Source organism: Lygodium microphyllum, chromosome 13 (genome assembly GCF_053477565.2).
Source record: "Lygodium microphyllum isolate KBCC chromosome 13, Lygodium_microphyllum_v1.1.10, whole genome shotgun sequence".
Lineage (NCBI taxonomy): Eukaryota > Viridiplantae > Streptophyta > Polypodiopsida > Schizaeales > Lygodiaceae > Lygodium > Lygodium microphyllum.
The window spans coordinates 123519807-123540415 of NC_141147.1; the positions used below are offsets into that span (position 1 = coordinate 123519807).

General features: G+C 42.5%; 1 protein-coding gene across 2 annotated transcripts; it reads left to right on the top strand.

Annotated features, from left to right (window-relative positions):
- The first annotated feature begins 5695 nt into the window (after positions 1 to 5695).
- On the top strand, positions 5696 to 20330 carry LOC148027170 (putative polygalacturonase). Of its 2 annotated transcripts, none has more exons than XM_087691716.1 (5): positions 5696 to 6161; positions 18339 to 18474; positions 18602 to 18776; positions 18973 to 19043; positions 19205 to 20330. In XM_087691716.1, exons 1-5 carry the CDS (start codon positions 5841 to 5843, stop codon positions 19834 to 19836), a joined length of 1335 nt encoding a protein of 444 aa, XP_087547842.1. In that variant the 5' UTR covers positions 5696 to 5840; the 3' UTR covers positions 19837 to 20330. The 2 variants fall into 2 exon arrangements, with proteins under 2 accessions (XP_087547842.1, XP_087547843.1); XM_087691717.1 differs by having other exon boundaries at positions 18354 to 18474; positions 19205 to 20329.
- Positions 20331 to 20609: the final 279 nt, after the last annotated feature.

Sequence of the window (20609 nt, forward strand, 5' to 3'; positions counted from 1 at the left end):
GCTACTAGCATACAGAAGGACACAATCGAGATGTATGGTGAGATGTGGGGCATGATATGGGGTGGACCCGTGGATCTATTGTGTGCCTTGTAGGTTGTAGATTCATGTCCCAATCCTTGAAGGCTTAACTTGACAAATTTATGACTAAGGTTGCTAGCCTTAGGTCATATCTAGGCCATCACAATAAGGATCAAGAATGATACCGCTTCTAGGATGGCTAGCAATGCTATGCATGATGTCATTCATAATATCCATCCAATTGTTAGAGATGGTAGCACGATTGGGAGGCCATCTCAATTTCAGAGTTAACTTTTGGTTTAAAGAGAAATCTTCGAAAATGTTTTTAGTGGTTTGTTGTTGATGGAAACAAACTTACTATTTTTGTAATGGTTTCTTGCATAATTTATTTGCTTTCTTCAAATATCGACTTCTTTCATTTGTGGTAGTTGTTAAAGTGTTTTGGATAGCCCCCCCTTCTCTCTCTCTCTCTCTCTCTCTCTCTCTCTCTCTCTCTCTCTCTCTCTCTCTCTCTCTCTCTCTCTCTCTCTCTCTCTCTCTCTCTCTCTCTCTCTCTCTCTCTCTCTCTCTCACATGTATGTAACGTATAGTTCTCATAGTTCTCACTCACTCTCTCTCCATGTGTGTGTGTCTGTGTGCGCGCGCGTGCGTGCGTGCGTGCGTGCTTCTCTCTCTCTTTGTCCATATGTTGGATGAGTCAATGCGTGTATATATCTTTTTCCCTTTCTCAATTCAACATTGTGTATCTTTGTTCATAGCCCTATGTAATATTGTTATTCTAGGATGGTGCCAACTTTGCATGCATTGTCAAGGAGGCCAATTATACAATTGCATAGGTTATGGTTATCTCAACAAGAGTTAGTCAGAGACATAGTGCTTGGCTTTACACTTAGCTTCAAAGCTTCCAATTAGGTCTTTCTTATTTGCAAGGTACAAATCAAAATGCTAGGTTTGATGGATCAAATGCTACACATCTTTCAGTGGGCTTGCTTATTCAAGTTCCTATAGGGCCCTCCATTCCTGCAAATGAAACTCCTCATGTAGCCCAAAATCTCCTATCAATTTTTGCACATGTGTATGCGAGCCCATTATAGGAAGTGTAGCATGCAAGCCTTGGTATATCTCAAGTTTCATTTGATGTGCATCTTATGCTAGAACCAATGTTCAATCCTACCAATGGCAGAGTGCTCTCCCTTCTAAATGGTATATCACAGATCAAGGTGCATCTTGCAATGCGTGTGCTATGTTATTGTGACTTGGATTGCATAGTCTTGTTGAGATGAACAAAAATTTGCTCTCGATGCCATGCAAAGATTTGGAGTTCTAAGTCTAGAGTTGTTGGTGGACTAATTGTGGGTAAGCACTGCCGTAAGAATGGGAAGATTTCATTGCCTTCCCTTTGAGCACCACTTAAGCCTTTGTATGGTTTGTTGCTCAGTGATAATTGTAAGAGCAGCAAGGAGTTTAATAAAAGCATAAGCATACACGCCTATAGTGCTACCCTTGTTTTTATATTGTTGGGTGTTGAGATAGATGAGTCATTGCTTGGTGGTGGGAATGGATATACCTTTCGAGTGCATGGCTCCATGTATCAATCGTATTGGGTCAATGGTACTTGATATTTGCAATCATGGAAGACCAAGGTTGCCCAATTATATGTTTATAATATAGAGCACGAACTTCAAAATAGAATGTCGATAATGCATGGCCTTGATTCAAATATATTGCCTTTGTTGCAAGCAATGATGCATACTAGCAACATTTATGCAAGAGCCTTTCAAACTATTGGGAAGATGTTGATAGAAAACCCCACAATAGAGATAAAAATGACTTTTGCTAAGGGATGTGCAACATCACGACAATACTCTATGCCAACTAGCAACAAGGTTGTTGCTATTATTCCAGGTCAAGGTAATGATGACATCCTACAATACCATGACATAAATGTTTATACAAGGAGTTGCACATGTGTTCTTTTGTCATATGTTCTTTTGTTTCCAGATGGGAAAGATGGATGGCACTTGAAAATCCCATACTCTACAGTGAATGATAGTATACCTTTAGAACATGTGCCCAATATAGATTATGTTACACAGATGGAGTACTATGCATATCATCTTCAAGTGCAAGATGACACTGTTGCATGCATGTTGTGAAGGGGAAGGCTTATTGCAACAATTCATGGTGGATGGATATTGCACCATTGAACACTACAGCTTGACTATTCGGGCCTTGCTAATATGATTATTGTGAATGATAGACAATATGTTTTTGGGAGATATGTTGGTATGTGCATTGTTCTTCCATCCTCATTTATATGAGGCCCTCAGCACATATATCAACTATATTGAGATGCCATGGCCATTGTTCGTAGCAGGGGTAAACTTAATCTATGTAGTACCTTCATGTGTAATCCAAGGTAAGTGGAGATTAGGGATGCCTAGTTAGATGGTGCATGATAGGTCGGACTTGATCACTAGAGTCTTCTTTCAAAAAAAAAAGGACATGATGAAAACACTTGTGAAGAAAAATTTGTTTGGCAAAGTTACAACCTTCATGACATTGGTTGAGTTCTATAGATGAGGCTTGCTACACTTGTATACACTTGTGATATTGTGTGATGGTTTTAAGCCAAAGGATGTTGATCATTATGATAGAATGGTTTGTGTTGAGCTTCTAGACGAAGAAAAGTTTCTTTATCTATTTGAAATAGCATTTCTTGCAACGTGCATGGCCCATGTGACCATCTTGGACCAAAAAGTCCTTGCATGGTGAACGGAAAATGTTCTTGGCATTACCCGCGTAGTTTCACAAACTTCGTGGTGGAAGATGATCATGGTTACCCAGTTTATATTAGAAGAAACAATGGAAAATGAGGTTTGGTTAGAGATGCCTACCTTGACAATCATTGGTTTGTGCCTTGCAACCCTTGCTTGATCAAAAAATACAAAGTGCACATTAATGTGGTGGTGTGTTCTACCAGTTCTACTATATAAATACCTTTACAAGTATATGTACAAAGGGCACAACCATGCGACAATAAGGTTTTGGTCTACAGGAAGAGCATTGTCCAATACAGGAAATGGTTGTGCGGTAGTTGAAACTATTGATGAGATATAGATGTACCTTGATGCTAGATACGTATCAGCTTCAGAGGATGTTGGAGGAATTTTGAATACCTATTGCACAATGAGAAGTTGGATGTCATATGTTTGCATGTTCACCTTCCGAGACAAAGTGTGCTGACCTTCCATGACAGTGATGATATGAGGTAGGTAGTTTCAAATGCGAGCATGCAATAGAAAACTTTGACAGAGTGGTTTGTTTGCAATCAAAATCATCCTGAGGTAAATGCATTGTTGATGTATTGTTGTGCCAGGAGTTCCATCAACATAGGGTTTGGAACCCAACAAGGAAAATTTGGACTAAGAAAAAAAAAGGGAGATGTTTGTGGTCACATTTATTTCATTTCTCCTTTTGTAGGTGAGCCTAGTACTTGAGAATGCTTCTAATGGAATGCAAGGGTTGCAAGTTGTTTGAGGACCTAGTTACAATTGCTGCAATTTTGCATCCAACTTTCAAAGCAGCTTACATAGCAAAGGGGTTGTTGGAAAATGATCAAGAATGGTGCATGTGCATGGGAGAGGCCGTGTTGGTTTAGGTAGGTAAACAATTACACACATTATTTGTAACAATACTTGTTTTTTGTGACCCCATGTATCTAGGCTAGTTGTGGGAGCATTTTAAAGTTCACATGACAAATGCTATAGTGCATGGCTTGATTATTATGCTTGGACATTGGCATATAGCTTAGGATTTGGTGTTCAATTTAGGATTGTTGCACTTGGAAGACATCTTGCACAAGCACGGTCGTAGTTTCCTTAAACTTGCCTTGGAATAAATAGTTAAAATTTTTGGGTTTTGCTATATTGATTAGCCTATTCTTTTGGTGGTGGAGCATGGGCAATCCTCTATCCTTGTTCTACAAGTTGCAATTACTAAACTAGTACTTGCAACATCTGTGGATGCAATGGATGTGTGCAATGTCAAAAGATGCTGTAAAAAAAACATCTTGATGTCAGTTGCCTTCTTGGTGCCATTCAATTGGGTGTGTTCTACTTACTTCTTTTTTTGCATTTTTTGAAGCTTTTTTTCATTTAAAGCTCATATTGCCTTTTGAATGTGAGGCTGTAAGGTATTGTCTAGAGATATGTTTGAAATGGTTACATCTACCTATTCCTTAGGTCTTTTGTGATAATGCCAAAGGGGCTTGCGCAACCTCGTTTATTAAATGAGGTGGGCCAAGATGTGCATCCTTATATCTCTAAGTGTCAAAGAAGTATGGAAACAATGAATAGTTCTTATTCATCTTGGAGTTTATGGAAAATTGAAGCTAAAATTGAGAAATTGGCAAGTTCTATTGGGGAGTTAATGCAGTCTTTCTCAAAGGAAGTAGAAATGTAGACTGTGTGCTTGCATGATGTTCTGCGGGGAGATGAGAGTAGCGTATCTTTGCCTTGACAAATTGTTAGTGAGTTGTGCACCGAATTGAAAGGTGCAGTAGAGGGAGTTTTTGAAAATCATGAGTTCATTGATCTTTCATGCTTGGGTTTAGGGTGCATCAATTGCACATTGGTGTTATTATGTGTAGTGAAATGGAGGTTTGCACACGAGCTCCTAAATTAGGTGACTTGATTTATGTTTTTTCTTTCTTTTCAATTTCTTTTTTCATGCAAGTGTTCTCCTAATAGTTGATTTGCATGTTCGTTTCAGGAAAAAGGAAGTTTCTAGAGATTGATAATTGCAACCATCCATGTGAAATAAACATGCAAGCATCTCCAATACACAATGTCACACATACTCCTATGTTGAGTGACAATGTTCTTTTGTGGGGGAAAAAAAAAACTATTTTGAATACTTTTGTATCTTCTTTGCACACATTTTGTTGTCCTTTCTTTGAGACTATGCTACATTCCACTTGTGGTAGCATTCTTCTACTTCACTTTTGGCTTTAGAATGATTCGTCCAACTATCTTTACTGATGGACCTACCTTTCGTTGGTAAAAAATGTACTCTTTCTAGTGTGTTTAGAGAGAGCCTAGCATTGTTGACCCTTGCTTTGATTTCAAAATATTTAAGGTTGAAGTTCATGTTATTATGTGCGCAAGGTACACCTAAATAGTAAATCCTTTTCACAAAAAGCTTTTGGCAGACAAAATGCGAAGTGAGCAAGGTGTAGCTTGCGAGCTTCACTATGATTCACACCGCACAAAGCGCGATAGCGAGTGTTGTCAGTCATGTTTACACTCTTAGACTCTCATTTCCCTTTGGGTTGAGCGATGCGAGTTGTGGAGCTCTATTCTTGTTTTAGAGAAAATTTAGGAGAGTGCCATGTAGGCTTGGTTGAAATTTAGTGGATTGCCAGATTAGCCTCTCTGCAGTCCTTTAAAAATTTAGTGGATTGGTCTCTGTGCACTCTTTTTATCTCTCTCTCTCTCTCTATATATACGATCTTTTTAGTCACAATAAATACTTTTTTAAGATGTGAGAATAAATCCTCAAGATTTTGTAATTAACCAAAAACATTCTACCCCTAGCAGCAATGCCATATTGGGCAGGGCCAAAAGGAAAAAAAATTTAATCCTTCGCAGGTATCACATGGTTGGGTGGCATAATGCATTCACTGGGAAGCATGTGCTGGAGAGGTGGTCACTGCACATGGAAAGAAAGGCTAACGCCCCTTTTCCCCCATTGCTTGTCTGTTGCCCCTTTTCTCATCACGATCATGTCGTCTTCTGCTCCTGTCTTCCAAAGGAGAGACCATGCTTCTTCCATACCTTCTATTCTGCCTCACCTCGCATGTTTTCGGCCCTGTCGCCGGCTCCATTCCCTCCTGCTTTGACGGCAGACGCTTGCCAGTAAGGGCACACAGAGCCTCCCTCTCGCAGTTTGGAGCTGTTGGCAATGGCGTCACACTCAACACCCATGCCTTCCATGCGGCCATCGGTAGCCTACGTTACTACGCAGAGCGCGGGGGTGCGCAGCTCAACGTCCCCGCAGGAAGATGGCTCACGGGAAGTTTCAATCTCACCAGCCATTTCACTCTCTACTTGGAGAAAGGAGCTGTCATCTTAGGCTCTCAGGCAAGTCCTCATGCAGGAAAAGGCTCTGTCTTTCGGTCTGTCTGTGGCTTAGTTAATTTACTTCATGGACCGAATGTTGACTTCATCTACTATTTAATGGAGCAAATTCTATGAAGCCTTAACACGCGTATTCCTATTCAACTCGTGCGATAAGAGCTTAGTGCTAGCTAGGAAAGTTTTTGTGCTCAATCCAATCGGATTCATATTTAAACGCTTAAATCATGATGGCGTCTGAAATTCCCCCTATTTTAGCTCTTAAAAGTTTAGCCAAAGAATCAGTGAAGCATACAGATTTGTCTATGTTGCTCTGAGTTTCAAAATTTTGACGACTTGTAGGCACAAAAGGCAAAGATGAAGTAGAACCTCAACACAAAAAATACTTGCTGTGCAATGCCCGCGTTACTTGATGGTGGAAAACAACGTCGATTAAATTCTTTTAAGTATCGGAAATCCTTCATAAGTGGACCACTCTTGGTGCCCCTACTGAAGGCTTGAGTGAAGCAAAAATCATCTACACAAAGGCAGCAGAACTTGTGATATTTTCCTGAGCCAGACTGCTGGGCAAATTCTCTCCTTAGCAAGTTTGTTTGCAAAAAATTGTGTCACACTATCAATCGAGACATAGGACTCATTTAGTAAGCAAGCATCGAGTTCTTTTAACATTCGGCTCGTCACTTGGGTTCATGCCCTAACAAACACCGTTAAAGACATGCCCAATGAGAGGTTTGGTCAAAGATATTGTTAGCATTGTGATCAATATTAAGTGTGGTGCAGTTGGTGAAGCACAAGAACTAGGAAGTGGTTGAGATACTTTCAAGTCAAGATGCTTGAGTCCTACTTTGAGTCAGTGGGGGACATTAGGAGCTTTGCCCAGTTTTAGGGCCATTTAGGGTTTGAAGACTTTGTGGGCAGCTCCTTTGGGCATTCTCTCTTTCTTGTGTCTCATATATGTGTATGCCTACATATAGACAGCATTAATCCCTTTGTTCTTTGGCCATTTGGCCCTCATCCCATTAGGGCAAGTTCCTTTTCCTTTCTTCAATGACCTTATTGATTTGCTCAAGCACCTATTGAGGGGCTGTCCATTGTAATTCAGCTTTCACATGTGTACAATTTGTTTCTTTTTCATTACCTTTATGCCCCACATCTGAAGATATACTCCCACAACTTCCTCTCCACATCTTTGAAATGAGAGCATCAAGTGCCTTTATCTTTAAGTTGATGGGCAATACTCTTTCTTCATTGCCCTTACTGGTTTGCTCATGCACATATTGAGGGGCTTTCTATCCTATTTCAGCTTTCATATGTGTACAATTTGTTTCTTATTCATTGCCTTTATGCTCCATATCTAAATTTCTATATGCTCCAAATCTAAAGATTTGCTCCAAAAACTTCACTTCCAATCTCTAAAATGAGAGCATAAAGTGTCTTCATCTTTTAGTTAGTGGGTGACACTCTAATTAGAGTGTGTATTAGGAGGTCAATGAGGAGGAGCTGATCTAGTAGAGCTCTATAGAGAGCTGATAGTGGTCAACAATTGTGATGCTTGCAATTAGTGTGGTTATGGGTGAGGAGTTCAGGACTCGGGTAGGTGGCAGAAGGGGCCTAATCTTGCGCCCTTGGACATCAAGATTCAATGGAGCTGATCTAGTAGAGCTCTATAGAGAGTTGATAGTGGTCAACAATCGTGATGCTTGCAATTAGTGTGGTTGTGGGTGAGGAGTTCAAGACTCGGGTAGGTGGCGGAAGGGGCCTAATCTTTTGCGCCCTAGGACATCAGGATTCAACGAAGAGTTGCATGCAAATATATGTGAGGTAGGACTCTAGTAGTTTCCATCCCATGCCTCACGATGACTCCCCATTGCCTTAAGTGTCATCATTGATGATGATGGTAACTTGATCAAGAGAGCGAGCTCGAGAGTATCTCACCATCGCTCCTCTTAATGAGCACTCTGATACTGATGACATTGATGTTTTTTTTGATAGTGATAGCTTATCCTAGGCCTCTTCCTCTATTGACTCTACACTTCCTTTTTTCAAATGTGATATATGATGCATCTATTTCAATCTATCTATGTCTAGCACATGCTTTGTGCATTCCAAGAGAATGAGCTCAAGAGTGTCTCACCATTTCTCTCCAAGGAGTCATCTTTAGACCCTCTTAATTGACACTTTGATGCATGTGACATTGATGTTTTGTACGATAGTGATTGTCATGGGGATATACATTTTTAAAACCTCACTTAACATGTGGATTAATTTTTAACCACATGGTTAAGTAAATGTTGCATATGTACGAGCTTGAGACTCGAGGAAATCACGGGATGTCAAAGACGAAAGTTGCTATAAGTTATGCCATATAGGTACTTGGTGATATTTGGTGCTAGTTGTTGGCCTAGATCATTCATTTGGCGATAAGTGTTAGTTGGTGACACTAGAGAAGTGGCGTTTAATGGTACCTAACACCAATTGGATGGTCAAAGATGGCGCAGAGACACTTGGGAATGGAAGTTGCCTAGCCCAAGTTAATTATTGGCAAATTAGGTTATTTTTTAGGGCATTGAAATAATTAGTAGATTAATTTTGAGTATTTAAAGACTAAAATTAATATTTAATTATGGATAATGTTAGAGAGAGACTGTTACTTGTCAAAAATGCCCATGCAAGCTTGAAAAACGTCTTTAGAGATTGGAGAGAGGCATTTTTAGTGTATTCAGCTTGCAAGAGAGAGGGAGGAGGTGTTGTTGGTTTGATTGGCAGCCATTTGAGGACCTTCTGAGGCAGCTAGGATTAAGAGAAGACCAATCAATGGCAGGTGAACATCTACAGCCTATTGAGACAGGGCAGTAGTAGTAAATGACTGCTTTTATTCAGTTCTTTGCATCTACAAGCTGTTGAGATAGGGCGACAGCAATAAATGACAGATTTTCTTCAGTTCTTCACGAAAAAAGTCTGAATTTTTTCTCCTCAGCATTCTGTCAGAGTGCAGCGATGCGAAAGCGTAGGACAAAGACTGAGAGAGAGTGAACACAGAGAGAAGAGAGAGAGAGAGAAAAGGAGACTGTAAACACAGAAAATCTGCAGTGTAATATGCTGTATAAGAGTGCAGAAATACACAAGGGGGCAGAGGAAATATCTGTATATGTCTCCGACTTGATAACCTCGATCTCCATCTGCCCGAGCACAGTCTGTCTCAGCTAACAGATCTCAAGATTAGAATCTGAATAATGAATACTGGAGTGAGCCACGAAACCGACTATAAATAGCCGAAAAAATAGGAAATAATTGGAGCAGGTCGGCTGCATGACTGCATTAAATGGAGCCGACTGTACCAATAAATCTGGCCGACTGTACCAGTAAATCTGCCGTACTGCTGATGTGGAGCTTGCTGTCTACCAACCTACTGACGTGGAACCTGCTGTCTACTAACTGTCCAGGAAATGACTGTCTAACACCCCCTCTCAAATCTTGGACGGGTCAAAAGATTGAGGGATCTGGAATGCTGCCGAAGAAGAGCTTGGGGAAGCGCCTTCGTAAACAAATTTGCAAGATTATCCTCTGTCTTGCAGTACTCCACATCAATGGTCCTATCCAGAAGCTTCACTCGAATGAAGTGATACTGGATCTCAATGTGCTTCGTCCGGGCATGGAATATTGGATTCCGTACCAAGGCAATGCAACTCTCATTGTCACACCGTAGAAGAGTAGGACGAGTCTGGGGGCAGCCAAGCTCCTCCAACAATCTCTGAAGCCACACTACCTCACATGTGGCAGAAAACGCAGCCCGATACTCCGCCTCGGTAGAAGAAAGGGCTACTGTGGGTTGCTTCTTGCTACTCCAAGAGATAACACCTGTACCCAAGATAAAACAGTAGCATGTAGTAGACCGTCGGTGGTCCACATCTCTAGCCCAATCCGAGTCACTCCAACCTGCAAGAACCAAATTTGTAGCATCTCTACTTGCGGGATAAGAAATCCTTAAGTCAGAGGTCCTCCTCAAATACCGAAGAATTTGCAGGGCAGCCTGCCATTCCGTCATGAACCGTGCCAAAAGACCCACAGCAAAACAAAGATCAACACGAGTGTTGAGAAGCCAAATCAAGGATCCAATTAACTGACGGTAGCGTGAAGCATCCATCACAGGAGAATCTGAGTGTGAAGTGGCCTTCCAATTTGGATCCATAGGAGTAGTAATGGGCCGACAAGTCTCCATCTCAAAAGTCACCAAGAGCTCCTGAATGTACCTCTGTTGAGAGATGAAAAGCCCCCTCTGAGACTGATAAATCTCGTGACCCAATAAGAAATGAAGAAGCCCCAAATCCGTCATCTTGAATGCCTGATGTAAAGTTGTCTTGGTCTCTCGGACCTTTTGTACATGATCTCCTGTCAAAATCAATTTATCAACATATAACACGAATAACACACGACCAACCTCGGAAGTGTGCACATAAAGCTACGGATCGGCCTTGGAGCGCCGATATTCCAACTTCGATTGAAGAAACGAGTCAATTTTCTCGTTCCATGCAGTGGAGCTTGCTTGAGGCCATAGAAGGCCTTCTTCAACTTGTAAACTTTCCCATCCGAGGATCCAAAGCCAGGAGGCTGCTCAACATAGATCTCCTCCTGCAAGTCACCATTCAGAAAGGCCGACTTCACATCCAACTGATAAACATGCCATCTCCTATGGCCAGCCAAGGCAAGAACAGCTCGAATAGTCGCCATACGAGCAGTGGGGGCAAAAGTATCATGGAAATCAATGCTTGGGCACTGAGCAAAACCTTTAGCAACAAGACAAGCCTTGTGCTTGTCCAAAGAACCATCGCTAAGGTACTTGGTCTTGAAGACCCACTTGACACCAATCACCTTCTTGTGAGAGGGATAAGGCACAAGAGACCAAGTGCCATTCCTCTCAACAGCCTCCAACTCGGCTTCCATGGCCTTCTGCCAATGATCAGATTGCAAAGCCTCCTTCACTGAAGTGGGCTCTCGATCCTGCATAACATGGGTCAGCAAACAATAGTTGGAGCAAACAACCTCGAAGAATGTGCCTGGTTCCTCCGTGACCTCCGCGGTCCATCCTGCGGTTCCCACTTCTCAGGAACCCCCTTGATCCTTGAATCTCGGAGGGTGTCACGGGCCCAACAAGGAGGAGGACGAACCTCTCCCCGTCGCTCTGCATCTGCTGAAGACTCATGAACATCCACCGGGGGAAGCTCCTCGGGGGTGGCCGGTGGAAGAGAAGACTCTGAATCCGAAGAAGAATCTCCATCAAGAGGCTCTGGCTCCAAAGAAACCGTCTCGGGAGCCCAACTCTCCCCTGGATCTCCAAGGACAGGGTGCTCCTCACGCCCCTCTGTGGCCAGTACTTCCACGAACCGCACATCTCGGCTCGTGTAGACATCCTGCTTAATGGGATCAAACAAACAATAACCTTGGGATTGGGAGCTATAACCAACAAAAACCTGTCGTCGGGAAGTCGTCTCGAACTTATCACACTGCGTCTTCGGAATGTGCACATAAGCGTCACAGCCAAAGATCCTAAAATAAGAGACATCAGGCTTAGTCCCGAAGTAAGCCTCAAAATGTGTCATCTTTGTCAACGGCCGAAGTGGGAGATCGATTAAGGATGTGAACTGCGGTAGCCACTGCCTCGGCCCACAGAAACTGAGGTGTCTGTTGGTGCTCCATCATGGTGCGTGCCATCTCGATCACACCGGTTCTTCCACTCCAAAATGCCATTCTCTTGGGGAGTGTTGGTGTTAGCAAACTCCTAGTGAATGCCCCTATCTGCACAAAAATGAGCAAACTCATTAGACATAAATTTACCTCCCTTGTTTGAACGCAAGGTCTTTAGTCGAGTCGCTGGCCAGAACGGTTCTCCTCAAAGAGAAGCCAATCCTTGAAATGAGAGAAAGCCTCCGACTTCAAAGTCAAGAAATAGGCCCAAGTCATCCTGCTGTAGTCATCTATGATCAACATGAAGTACAAGCTCCCCTTCAGGGACTCGGTCCTCATCAGGCCATCAAGATCTGTAGATACAAGCTCCATGGGTGAAGTAGACCGCCTAGAAGCTTTGTTCGGAATCGCATCCCGATGCAGTTTTCCACGAATGCAGGAGACACATGGCTGATGGCTCACCACTATGTTCGACAAGCCTCGTACAAATGACCCTCGCGACGCCTTCCGAAGGTACTTGTAGTTCAGGTGGCCAAACTGAGCATGCCATAGCTCGGACTGTGTCTGAGAAGTAAGAGCTGAAGAAGACTTTAATTTGTAGACTCCATTCTCCTCATACCTTGCAGAGAGAATCTTCCTTGATCCACGATTAAGGACTTGAATAGTATCACTGTCAAACTCCACCAAGAGACCAAGAGCACAAATCTTATGAACCAAAAGTAAATGATACCCCAATCCTGGCACATGCAATACCTCAGAGGTGTGGGTACTAGCACGTCCATCTGGAATAAGTTGCATCTCACCCCGTGCATTAATAGACATAGAAGAGTTGTCTCCAATGAGAATCTGCCCACGTGAAGGTCGCAAATGTCAACACCAACGGAAGAAGGAGTCATGTGCCGTGAGGCACCGCTGTCCACAATCCACTCTTGAGCGTGGGGAGCTGTCATCGCAGCATCAGAAGTTATCGGTGTAGAGTCCTCAATGACTGCTAAGTGTAGAAAAGCAGTTGATGAGGGTGCAACCACCGTTCCCAAGTCCTTCGTGTCCTTCTTCTTGGTATCCTTCTTGTCTTTGTTGGGGCAATCCTTCTTCCAGTGACCGGTCTTATCACAAATATGGCAAGTTGATTCCTTCTCCTTGTCCTTCTTGGATTTGTTGTCCTCCTTATTTTGGTCCTTTCCCTTCTTCTGAGAGGCTTGACCAACCAATGCCTCCGAATTGGAAGCATTCTGTCCCTTCAATTGTTCCTCCTGGTCCAAGACCATAGGAACCAACTCTTCCCACCGAAGAGTCGACTCCCGCCCTGAAGCAATAAGAGCGGAATAAAAAGTACCGGATCGTGGCGGCAACTGGGATAGTAAAGTGATTGCCATGTCTTCAGAGGAAATAGGCTTCCCTGCATTTTGAACCTGCATCTGAAGCTACCGAAGCTTGTTGATGTGTTTCCGAAGCGAAGAAGACTTATTCACGGACAAAGTCCGCATCTGCACCTCCAAAGAAACCCTCTTCATCAGGGTCATCCGGTTGTACATCTGGTCGAGCTCCAGCCATATCTCACGAGCCACCGTCAAGTGCTCGATGTGAGCTATCATGGCTGTGGTGCAAGACAGAATCAGAAAAGATCGAATCTTGGCATTCAGTTTGTCCCAATGAGACTGGGCCTTGGTCAACTCCGCACGAGCATTGGAAGAGAGTTTGGACTCATCCCTCACCGAGGGCTTGTTAATCTCCTCCATCACCAGTTCCGCCAAATCATAAGACTCTAAAATGGCCAACATCATCACCCGCCAGATGTGGTAATTGTCACCATCAAGCTTTTGATCCGTTGGAAGAGCCGGTAGGACAGGCACCTTCCTGTCCATGATCGCCTGGAACTCCAAATCAGTCTGTGAAGACATGTTAGCCAGCAATACCTGCACAAACGCAAAAGCAGCCCCCTCTGACTGTGAAAACACAGCCTTCTAGGACTGATTCCTCCGCTGCCCAAACCTTCTTCACTTGCCGGAGGCGATGAAAAGGTAAAATTTGCAATGGAAGGCCTTAAACACAGCCTTTCTCCCCTTCGAACAGCAATAACTTGCAGCAAATTCACTGATTAGACTCCTTTCCCGCACGCCCACGCTCGCTTCAGCCTTGATCCGATGCGCAGCTCTCCCGCTTGCCCTCGAAACTTGGAAACGCAGCCTTGTGTTGCGATGAAATCTCCTCTTTAGATAGGTTCAGCCCTCAGTCAGTCCATCTTCACTGCTCTGATACCATGTCAGAGTGCAGTGATGCGGAAGCATAGGACAAAGACTGAGAGAGAGTGAACATAGAGAGGAGAGAGAGAGAGAAAAGGAAACAGTGTAAACACAGAAAATCTGCGGTGTAATATGTTGTATAAGAGTGCAGAAATACACAAGGGGGTAGAGGAAATATTTGCGTACGTCTCCGACTTGATGACCTCGATCTCTGTCAGCCCTAGCACAGTCTGTCTCAGCCAACAGATCTCAAGATCAGAATTTGAATAATGAATACTGGAGTGAGCCACGAAACCGGCTATAAATAGCCGAAAAAATAGGAAATAATTGGAGCAGGTCGGCTGCATTAAATGCAGTCGACTGCATTAAATCTGGCCGACTGTACCAGTAAATCTGGCTGACTGCTGACGTGGACTGCCGTACTGCTGACATGGAACCTGCTGTCCACCAACCTGCTTACGTGGAACCTGCTGTCTACTAACTGTCCAGGAAATTACTGTCTAACACATTCTCTCTCCTCTCCGAGCCTTTTTATGACCTTGCTCCGAAAGTTACAGTATTGAGATTACCAGAGGTTGAGAAATTTTAAATTTCTTTGCTGTAAACTCTAATCTGCAGCATAAATTAGGGTTCATCAAGAGCCTTGGGAAACGCGTTAGAAATTTTAAGTTCCAAGACTTGGATTCAACAGGCTTGAAGCTGTCTTCAGTCAAATTTAGGTGGAGGGGCCAGAAAATCAATGACTTTGGGACATTTTCTATCTCTATCAAAGCGGGTGAAGGCCAATTGATTGCTTGAATCAAGGGGCAAATCAGATTGAAGACTTGCTGGTCATTTTGGACATCAAGGGAAGTTGGAATACCAAAAGGGATTGGCAGAATCCCATTGTACATCAACTTCTTTTTCAATTAAGTTAAATAAATACCGAAAGGGGTGCCAGTTTTGGGGCCAACAGGGTGTTCAATGTCCAAGATTATATGGTAAAGTGTGCATTTCAATTTTGTGAATTTGTTAATTGTTGTAAATAGTGCCTAATTAAGTTATTTACCACCCTATCCAAGGTGGAAGGCTGGTTTCAGTGATAGCTCATCCTAGGCCTCTCTCTCTATCAACCCTACACTTCTCTTTTTTATGTGATGTATGATGCCTCTATTTTGATCCATCTATTTCGAGCACGTGCTATGTGTGAGGCATATGCCATAAAAGTTTTGGCTTGTACCCTCTTGTATTCATCTTATACACTAATGGCATTGGTGTTTTGGCTTTAAACATGTGGTCTATCATCCGTTGTCCAAACTAGTTTAGTTAAATTTTCTTCGTACTTTTATCATACTATACTTTTATCATATTGTATTTTATCAAAACCTTAAGGTTATTATATGTTTTCATTTGTACCATATTGTACCTTTCATACTTGACAATTGTGACATCTAGGTGAACTTGGTTGTCCTTAGAGCCATACTACTACCATTCTCCGTGCCAATCACAATTGCATGTGTTTCATGCAGGAATCAAGCATCTAGAGATCCAATCTTATCAAATCTAGGAGAAGATATTGGATTGTAGTCATAGTGGAGTGTTGCAAGAATGAAGAGGATCGGGTAGACCTTTTTACCATCCATGATTTGAGAGGGGGTGCTAGAGGTTAATCTCTTGTATGCATCAATGTTTGGCATTTGGGACAGGTGGAAGCAGTTTGACTAGTTGAATAGCAGCTTTGACGAGCCATACAACATACATGACCAGTTGTTAGAGTCCTGCATTTTTGAGATGTTTTATTATTTCTTTTCGTTTGGCAGCATGTTGGGACTGAAACATAGTGAAAAACACAAATGGAAAAATGCAAAAACATAAAATGCTAAAATGAAGATAATTGATTAATGAGTAACTAAATGAATGTAAATGAGTGAATGTACGCAACGCTCAAGGGGAGGGTTGTCCAACAGCCAGTGGCTCTCATGGGAGTGGGTTGAGAGAAATGTTTTTGTGTGTTGTCCACCAGAGACGGATCCTAAGTGCAGTGACCACAAGAGGTTGGTGAAGAAAAGTGCTGGAAATGCAAAAATGACTGGCTGCAGATGCAAATACAGATCAGGCTGATGCTGAAAAGTGCTTCAGATGATGAATAACAGCAATGCAACCTACAGGGATGAAAATGCAACAGTCCACTAGGTCGTAATGATGAGGGCAGCAGCTGGAACATTCAAATGCAGGCTGCAGTGGTTGAATAGAGGGCTGGAGTGATGGCGACAACAGCCGGAACTAAACATAGGTACAGGCAGTCTTTGGATGATCATGGCAGCAGTTGGATGTGACAAGGAATGAGTGGGCAGCAGTAGGAGGAGGAGCTGGCAAGCCACGTGATGATGAATTGGGGATAGATCGGGATAGCTCTCAAAACAAGGGATGCAAGTGGCCTAGCACATTCTCTATTCATAGACTAGGAACCAACCAAAAAGTGGGGAGTTTGCTCATGGGACACTGAAACACATCGAGTGCATTTGAGTTTTGGCGTTGTTTAATGAGCTAATGAACGTTTAACATCTAATGCGCCTTTCCTAGCTCAACACAACCTGGCTGATTCATTGTGTATTTATTGGTTGTTTCTGTGGCTCATCAATATTTAGATTGACAATGAGAGAGCTTGTTGGTTTGTGTGAGGCTCTCTGAGAGAGAGACACTGACACACTTGTACAGATTCTACCCTGATCATTCAATATTCAGCATTCACTTCGGAGTTTCTCTTTCTCCCTTTCCTTCTCTCTCTTCTGCATTCCATTTTCTGATCAGCCCATGAATTTGCTTCTGCATTACAGCACTCTGCGACTCTGATAGAATCTTAGCCTAAGTAGGAAAGTGGCTCAAAAGCTTCTATAAAAGGGGATTATGTTTAGGCCACCCCTCCAACCAACATTATCCCCACTTTCATGGTCAGTTTCCATCATTCTTGCCATGATTATCATCACTGCCAGCAGCAGCCTTCAATGCCATCATGACCAACTTCATTGTCATCATCCTTGTGTGCTGGAGTCTGAAGAAGATTGGCCACTGTTGTTCCTGCTACTGTATGCCATCATCTTGCCCTGGCATTTTCTTCCCCAGCTACATGAATGTCTTTCTTTCCAGCTACTAGAGCGTCTCTAGACAGATGCATCCTGCCCACATCCTGGTGCCATACTGCTAGTACAACATCATCTAGTGCAACATTTCAGCCTTGGCATCCTTTGTTTGTCAGATGGCTGCTGCATTTTCAGTCAACATTGCCGCCTAGGCTTCCAGGGAGTGCTGTGTTTGGCTGCATTTTTCTGCCATGCTGCTGTATGTACTATTTCCTTATGCATTTGGTATTGAATTCAGTGGTTTCTCGTGTTTGAGATCTGTCGTAATATGACACAGACTGTTTTAGCATCCTTCAGCCTCCTTTCTTGAGAGAGATTGCTGTTCAACAACTGCCGCTCTTGAACATTCCTTGTAATACACCCCTCTATATACTTGATTTGTTTATTGAGTTTCATTCCATTCGTTTCTGAGTTCATTTGTTAGCCTTGTGGTTGTTCGCACATTGTGACTTTTCCCTGGAAAAGAAATTGTATTGTATCCTAAGAGAACCAAGTGACTTATATAACTATTGATCCAATCTTACTGCACAGTGCATAGCTGGTGAAACGCAATAGGGGGACTTGGTGGCTCAGCTGTTGGGACCAGCTGCATTCTATGTTCCCTGGGCACTGAGGGGGGCAGTTTGGGTTGAGAGTCATTTGTTAGGGATGATCTGAATCTCAGACTGGGATGGGAATATTGATTAATCATGCAAGTGGATTGGTCTTTACAGGATGAAAGATCATTGTTAAAATGAGGGCACAAGCTTTTGCATTGCAAAACAGGGGTGCAAGCTTTTAGTTGGACCTTTGAACTGAGTAGTATGTACTGTAGACAAGCATCCTAAAGGCCAGCGAAAGTCAGCAGCTGGTTGCAGCTTTTGGTGGGTGCTGCTAATTGCAAATGAAAACTATCCTGATAAGGCATTCAGAGGTTTTTTCTTTCATGAAATGCGGAGTCTTTGGTTGAGCTGAGCATTAGTGTTATTGATTTTGTGCATTTGGTGTTGTGGTGTTTTGGTTTGTGCTATGCTTTCACAGTACATAATAGATAACAAGCTCTACTGTTTTGCGTTACTGTGAGTTTATGCTAGATATGCGTCTTTTTCACTGCATCTAAGTGGATTTGTCGCTCAATCACTTTTTTCAATCATTAACAGTTACCAATTCAACAGAATACTGGAGATTGGCCTATTATAGACCCTCTACCATCCTATGGTAGGGGCAGGGAACGCCCAGGTGGAAGATATATTAGCTTGATTCACGGGCAAAATCTCATTGATGTTGTGATTACAGGTAAAGCCTTTGATCGAAAAAGTAGGCAGTACTTGATTAGACTGAAGAAGTGAAGACTCATTATTGTAGTTGAATTCTAGATCCATTTGTAACAGGGGGCTACTGTTCCCATTTATCCTTATGACAGGTGAAACTGGAACCATTGATGGGCAAGGCGTATTTTGGTGGGAGATGTGGTACAAACGCACTCTGAAGTTCACCCGACCACATCTGGTGGAATTTGTTAGCTCTCAAAAGATCATTATTTTCAATGTGGTGTTACTAAATTCACCATTCTGGACTGTTCATCCTGTTTATTGCAAGTATGGAATCGTCTACTAAGTCTTGCAATCATTAATTTAGTGCACGCATGAAAGCTATCATAATGGAAGGGGTGTTTACAATGTGACAGTGTTTGCTTTTTGAAGGGTGGATAGCAATAGGATTTCTTAAGAATGCTTCAGTACAGTATTTTCTGAAGCTGGGGAATTATTAGTCCTAGAATTTTGTGATTTGCAGGAGTGTAATTATCAAACATGTATCGATTTTTGCTCCAAGGTCTGCTCCAAACACAGATGGCATTGATCCTGGTAAGGTTTTGATTTAACAGTAACTTCTTTGGTGTTAAAAAATCCAGTCATTGTTTGTCATTTCTACTGTGGCTGTGAAAAGTTGACTGCCTGACAAAGCAGACATGGAGTTGGCATAGATTTGTACAAAAGAGTACTCAAGGTCGATTACTTCTCTGCAGATTCTAGTTCAAATGTATGTATTGAAGATTGCTATATAAGCAATGGTGATGACTTGATTGCACTCAAGAGTGGCTGGGATGAATATGGCATCAAAGTAGGACAACCGAGTTCTGACATTGTGGTACGTCGTGTGACTGGAACGACGCCATTTTCAGGGATTGCAATTGGCAGTGAAATGTCTGGGGGTGTAAGAAATGTTTGGATTGAAGATGTACATGTCTTCAACATTGGCACAGGCATAAGGATAAAGACAGCTCCTGGGCGAGGTGGCTATGTGACAAACATCACAATCTCTGGAATGACAATGGACAAAGTGGCAAGGGCCATTGATATAACTGAAGATGCAGGGGAACATCCTGATGACAACTTCAATCCCAAAGCTGTGCCATTAGTGAGGGGGATACAGATCAAGAATTTAGTAGGACATGGGGTTTCTTCTGCTGGGCGGTTTTTGGGTCTGAAAGAATCCCCTCTTTTGGAGGTTTGTCTGTCAGACATCTCTCTAAATCTGTTGAGTCATGAGACATGGCTGTGTTCTGATGTGCAAGGTGCTGCAATGTCTATTTATCCATCAGCATGCCCAGAATTGCGCACTTTGAGAAGTCAGCAATGTATGGTGGGCTTTGTCTGACCAGCTTTAAGCTTTGCTTAGTATTTAAGGTGAGCTATTCAGCAAGGTGAGGATTCCTAGTTGGTATCCAGAGGAGTCAGCAGTGCAGCTAGATTGAGGAGTGGAATGCATAGTCACGAACACTATTATTTCATCCACTGGGTTGTTTGAAGCAGCTTGTCACTGATGACATTTTTATTTGCATGAGGTGGATGCATAATTTATGTACCATTACAAAGCAAGAGAAAGCAAAGCTTCTGGTACAACTGCGAATGATAAGCCGTCAGGCCTTCCTCAAAAGCAAGCAAGAGTTGTGACAATGGATGCATTGCATCTGTCAGATTGCTGGTGTCTCTCTGGTGCAATGTTTGTGCAACAACATTCTTTTAGATTTCTTTTCAGCTTTCTTCCATTTATTGTCACTTGGCATGGATTCACTGCCCAATAAAGTTTGTATTTCTGATTCATTATAATACCATTTTGAAAGAGACTCTTTTTCTTGTAAAAAAAAGTCAGGTTTTGTTACTTGTGTGAAGTTTGTCAAATTTGCCCAAACAATGGCCAAAGCTTCAACCAGAGGGTGAAATAATTGCTTCAGAAGGTGAAAGCATGGAATAAAACAGCTCGCAAGTCATTAGTTCAGCTGGAAAGAGAGTTAAGAGTAGATATTGTCAATAAATGTTTTGTTGCTTGGGCAAGTCTTATCTTGAGGATACTTTTAACTTTTTTCATAGAAAATAGAAAATATTATATATAAAATTAGGTTTGGCATTATCATATGCATGCAATGCAAG

What these genes read in the sequence shown, in the direction of transcription:
- LOC148027170 (XM_087691716.1), top strand. Translation starts at nt 5,841, where the DNA reads ATGCTTCTTCCATACCTTCTATTCTGCCTCACCTCGCATGTTTTCGGC. An exon ending in CATTGATGTTGTGATTACAG is followed by an intron (nt 18,475 to 18,601) that starts GTAAAGCCTTTG and finishes TCCTTATGACAG; the next exon opens with GTGAAACTGGAACCATTGAT. An exon ending in GTTCATCCTGTTTATTGCAA is followed by an intron (nt 18,777 to 18,972) that starts GTATGGAATCGT and finishes TGTGATTTGCAG; the next exon opens with GAGTGTAATTATCAAACATG.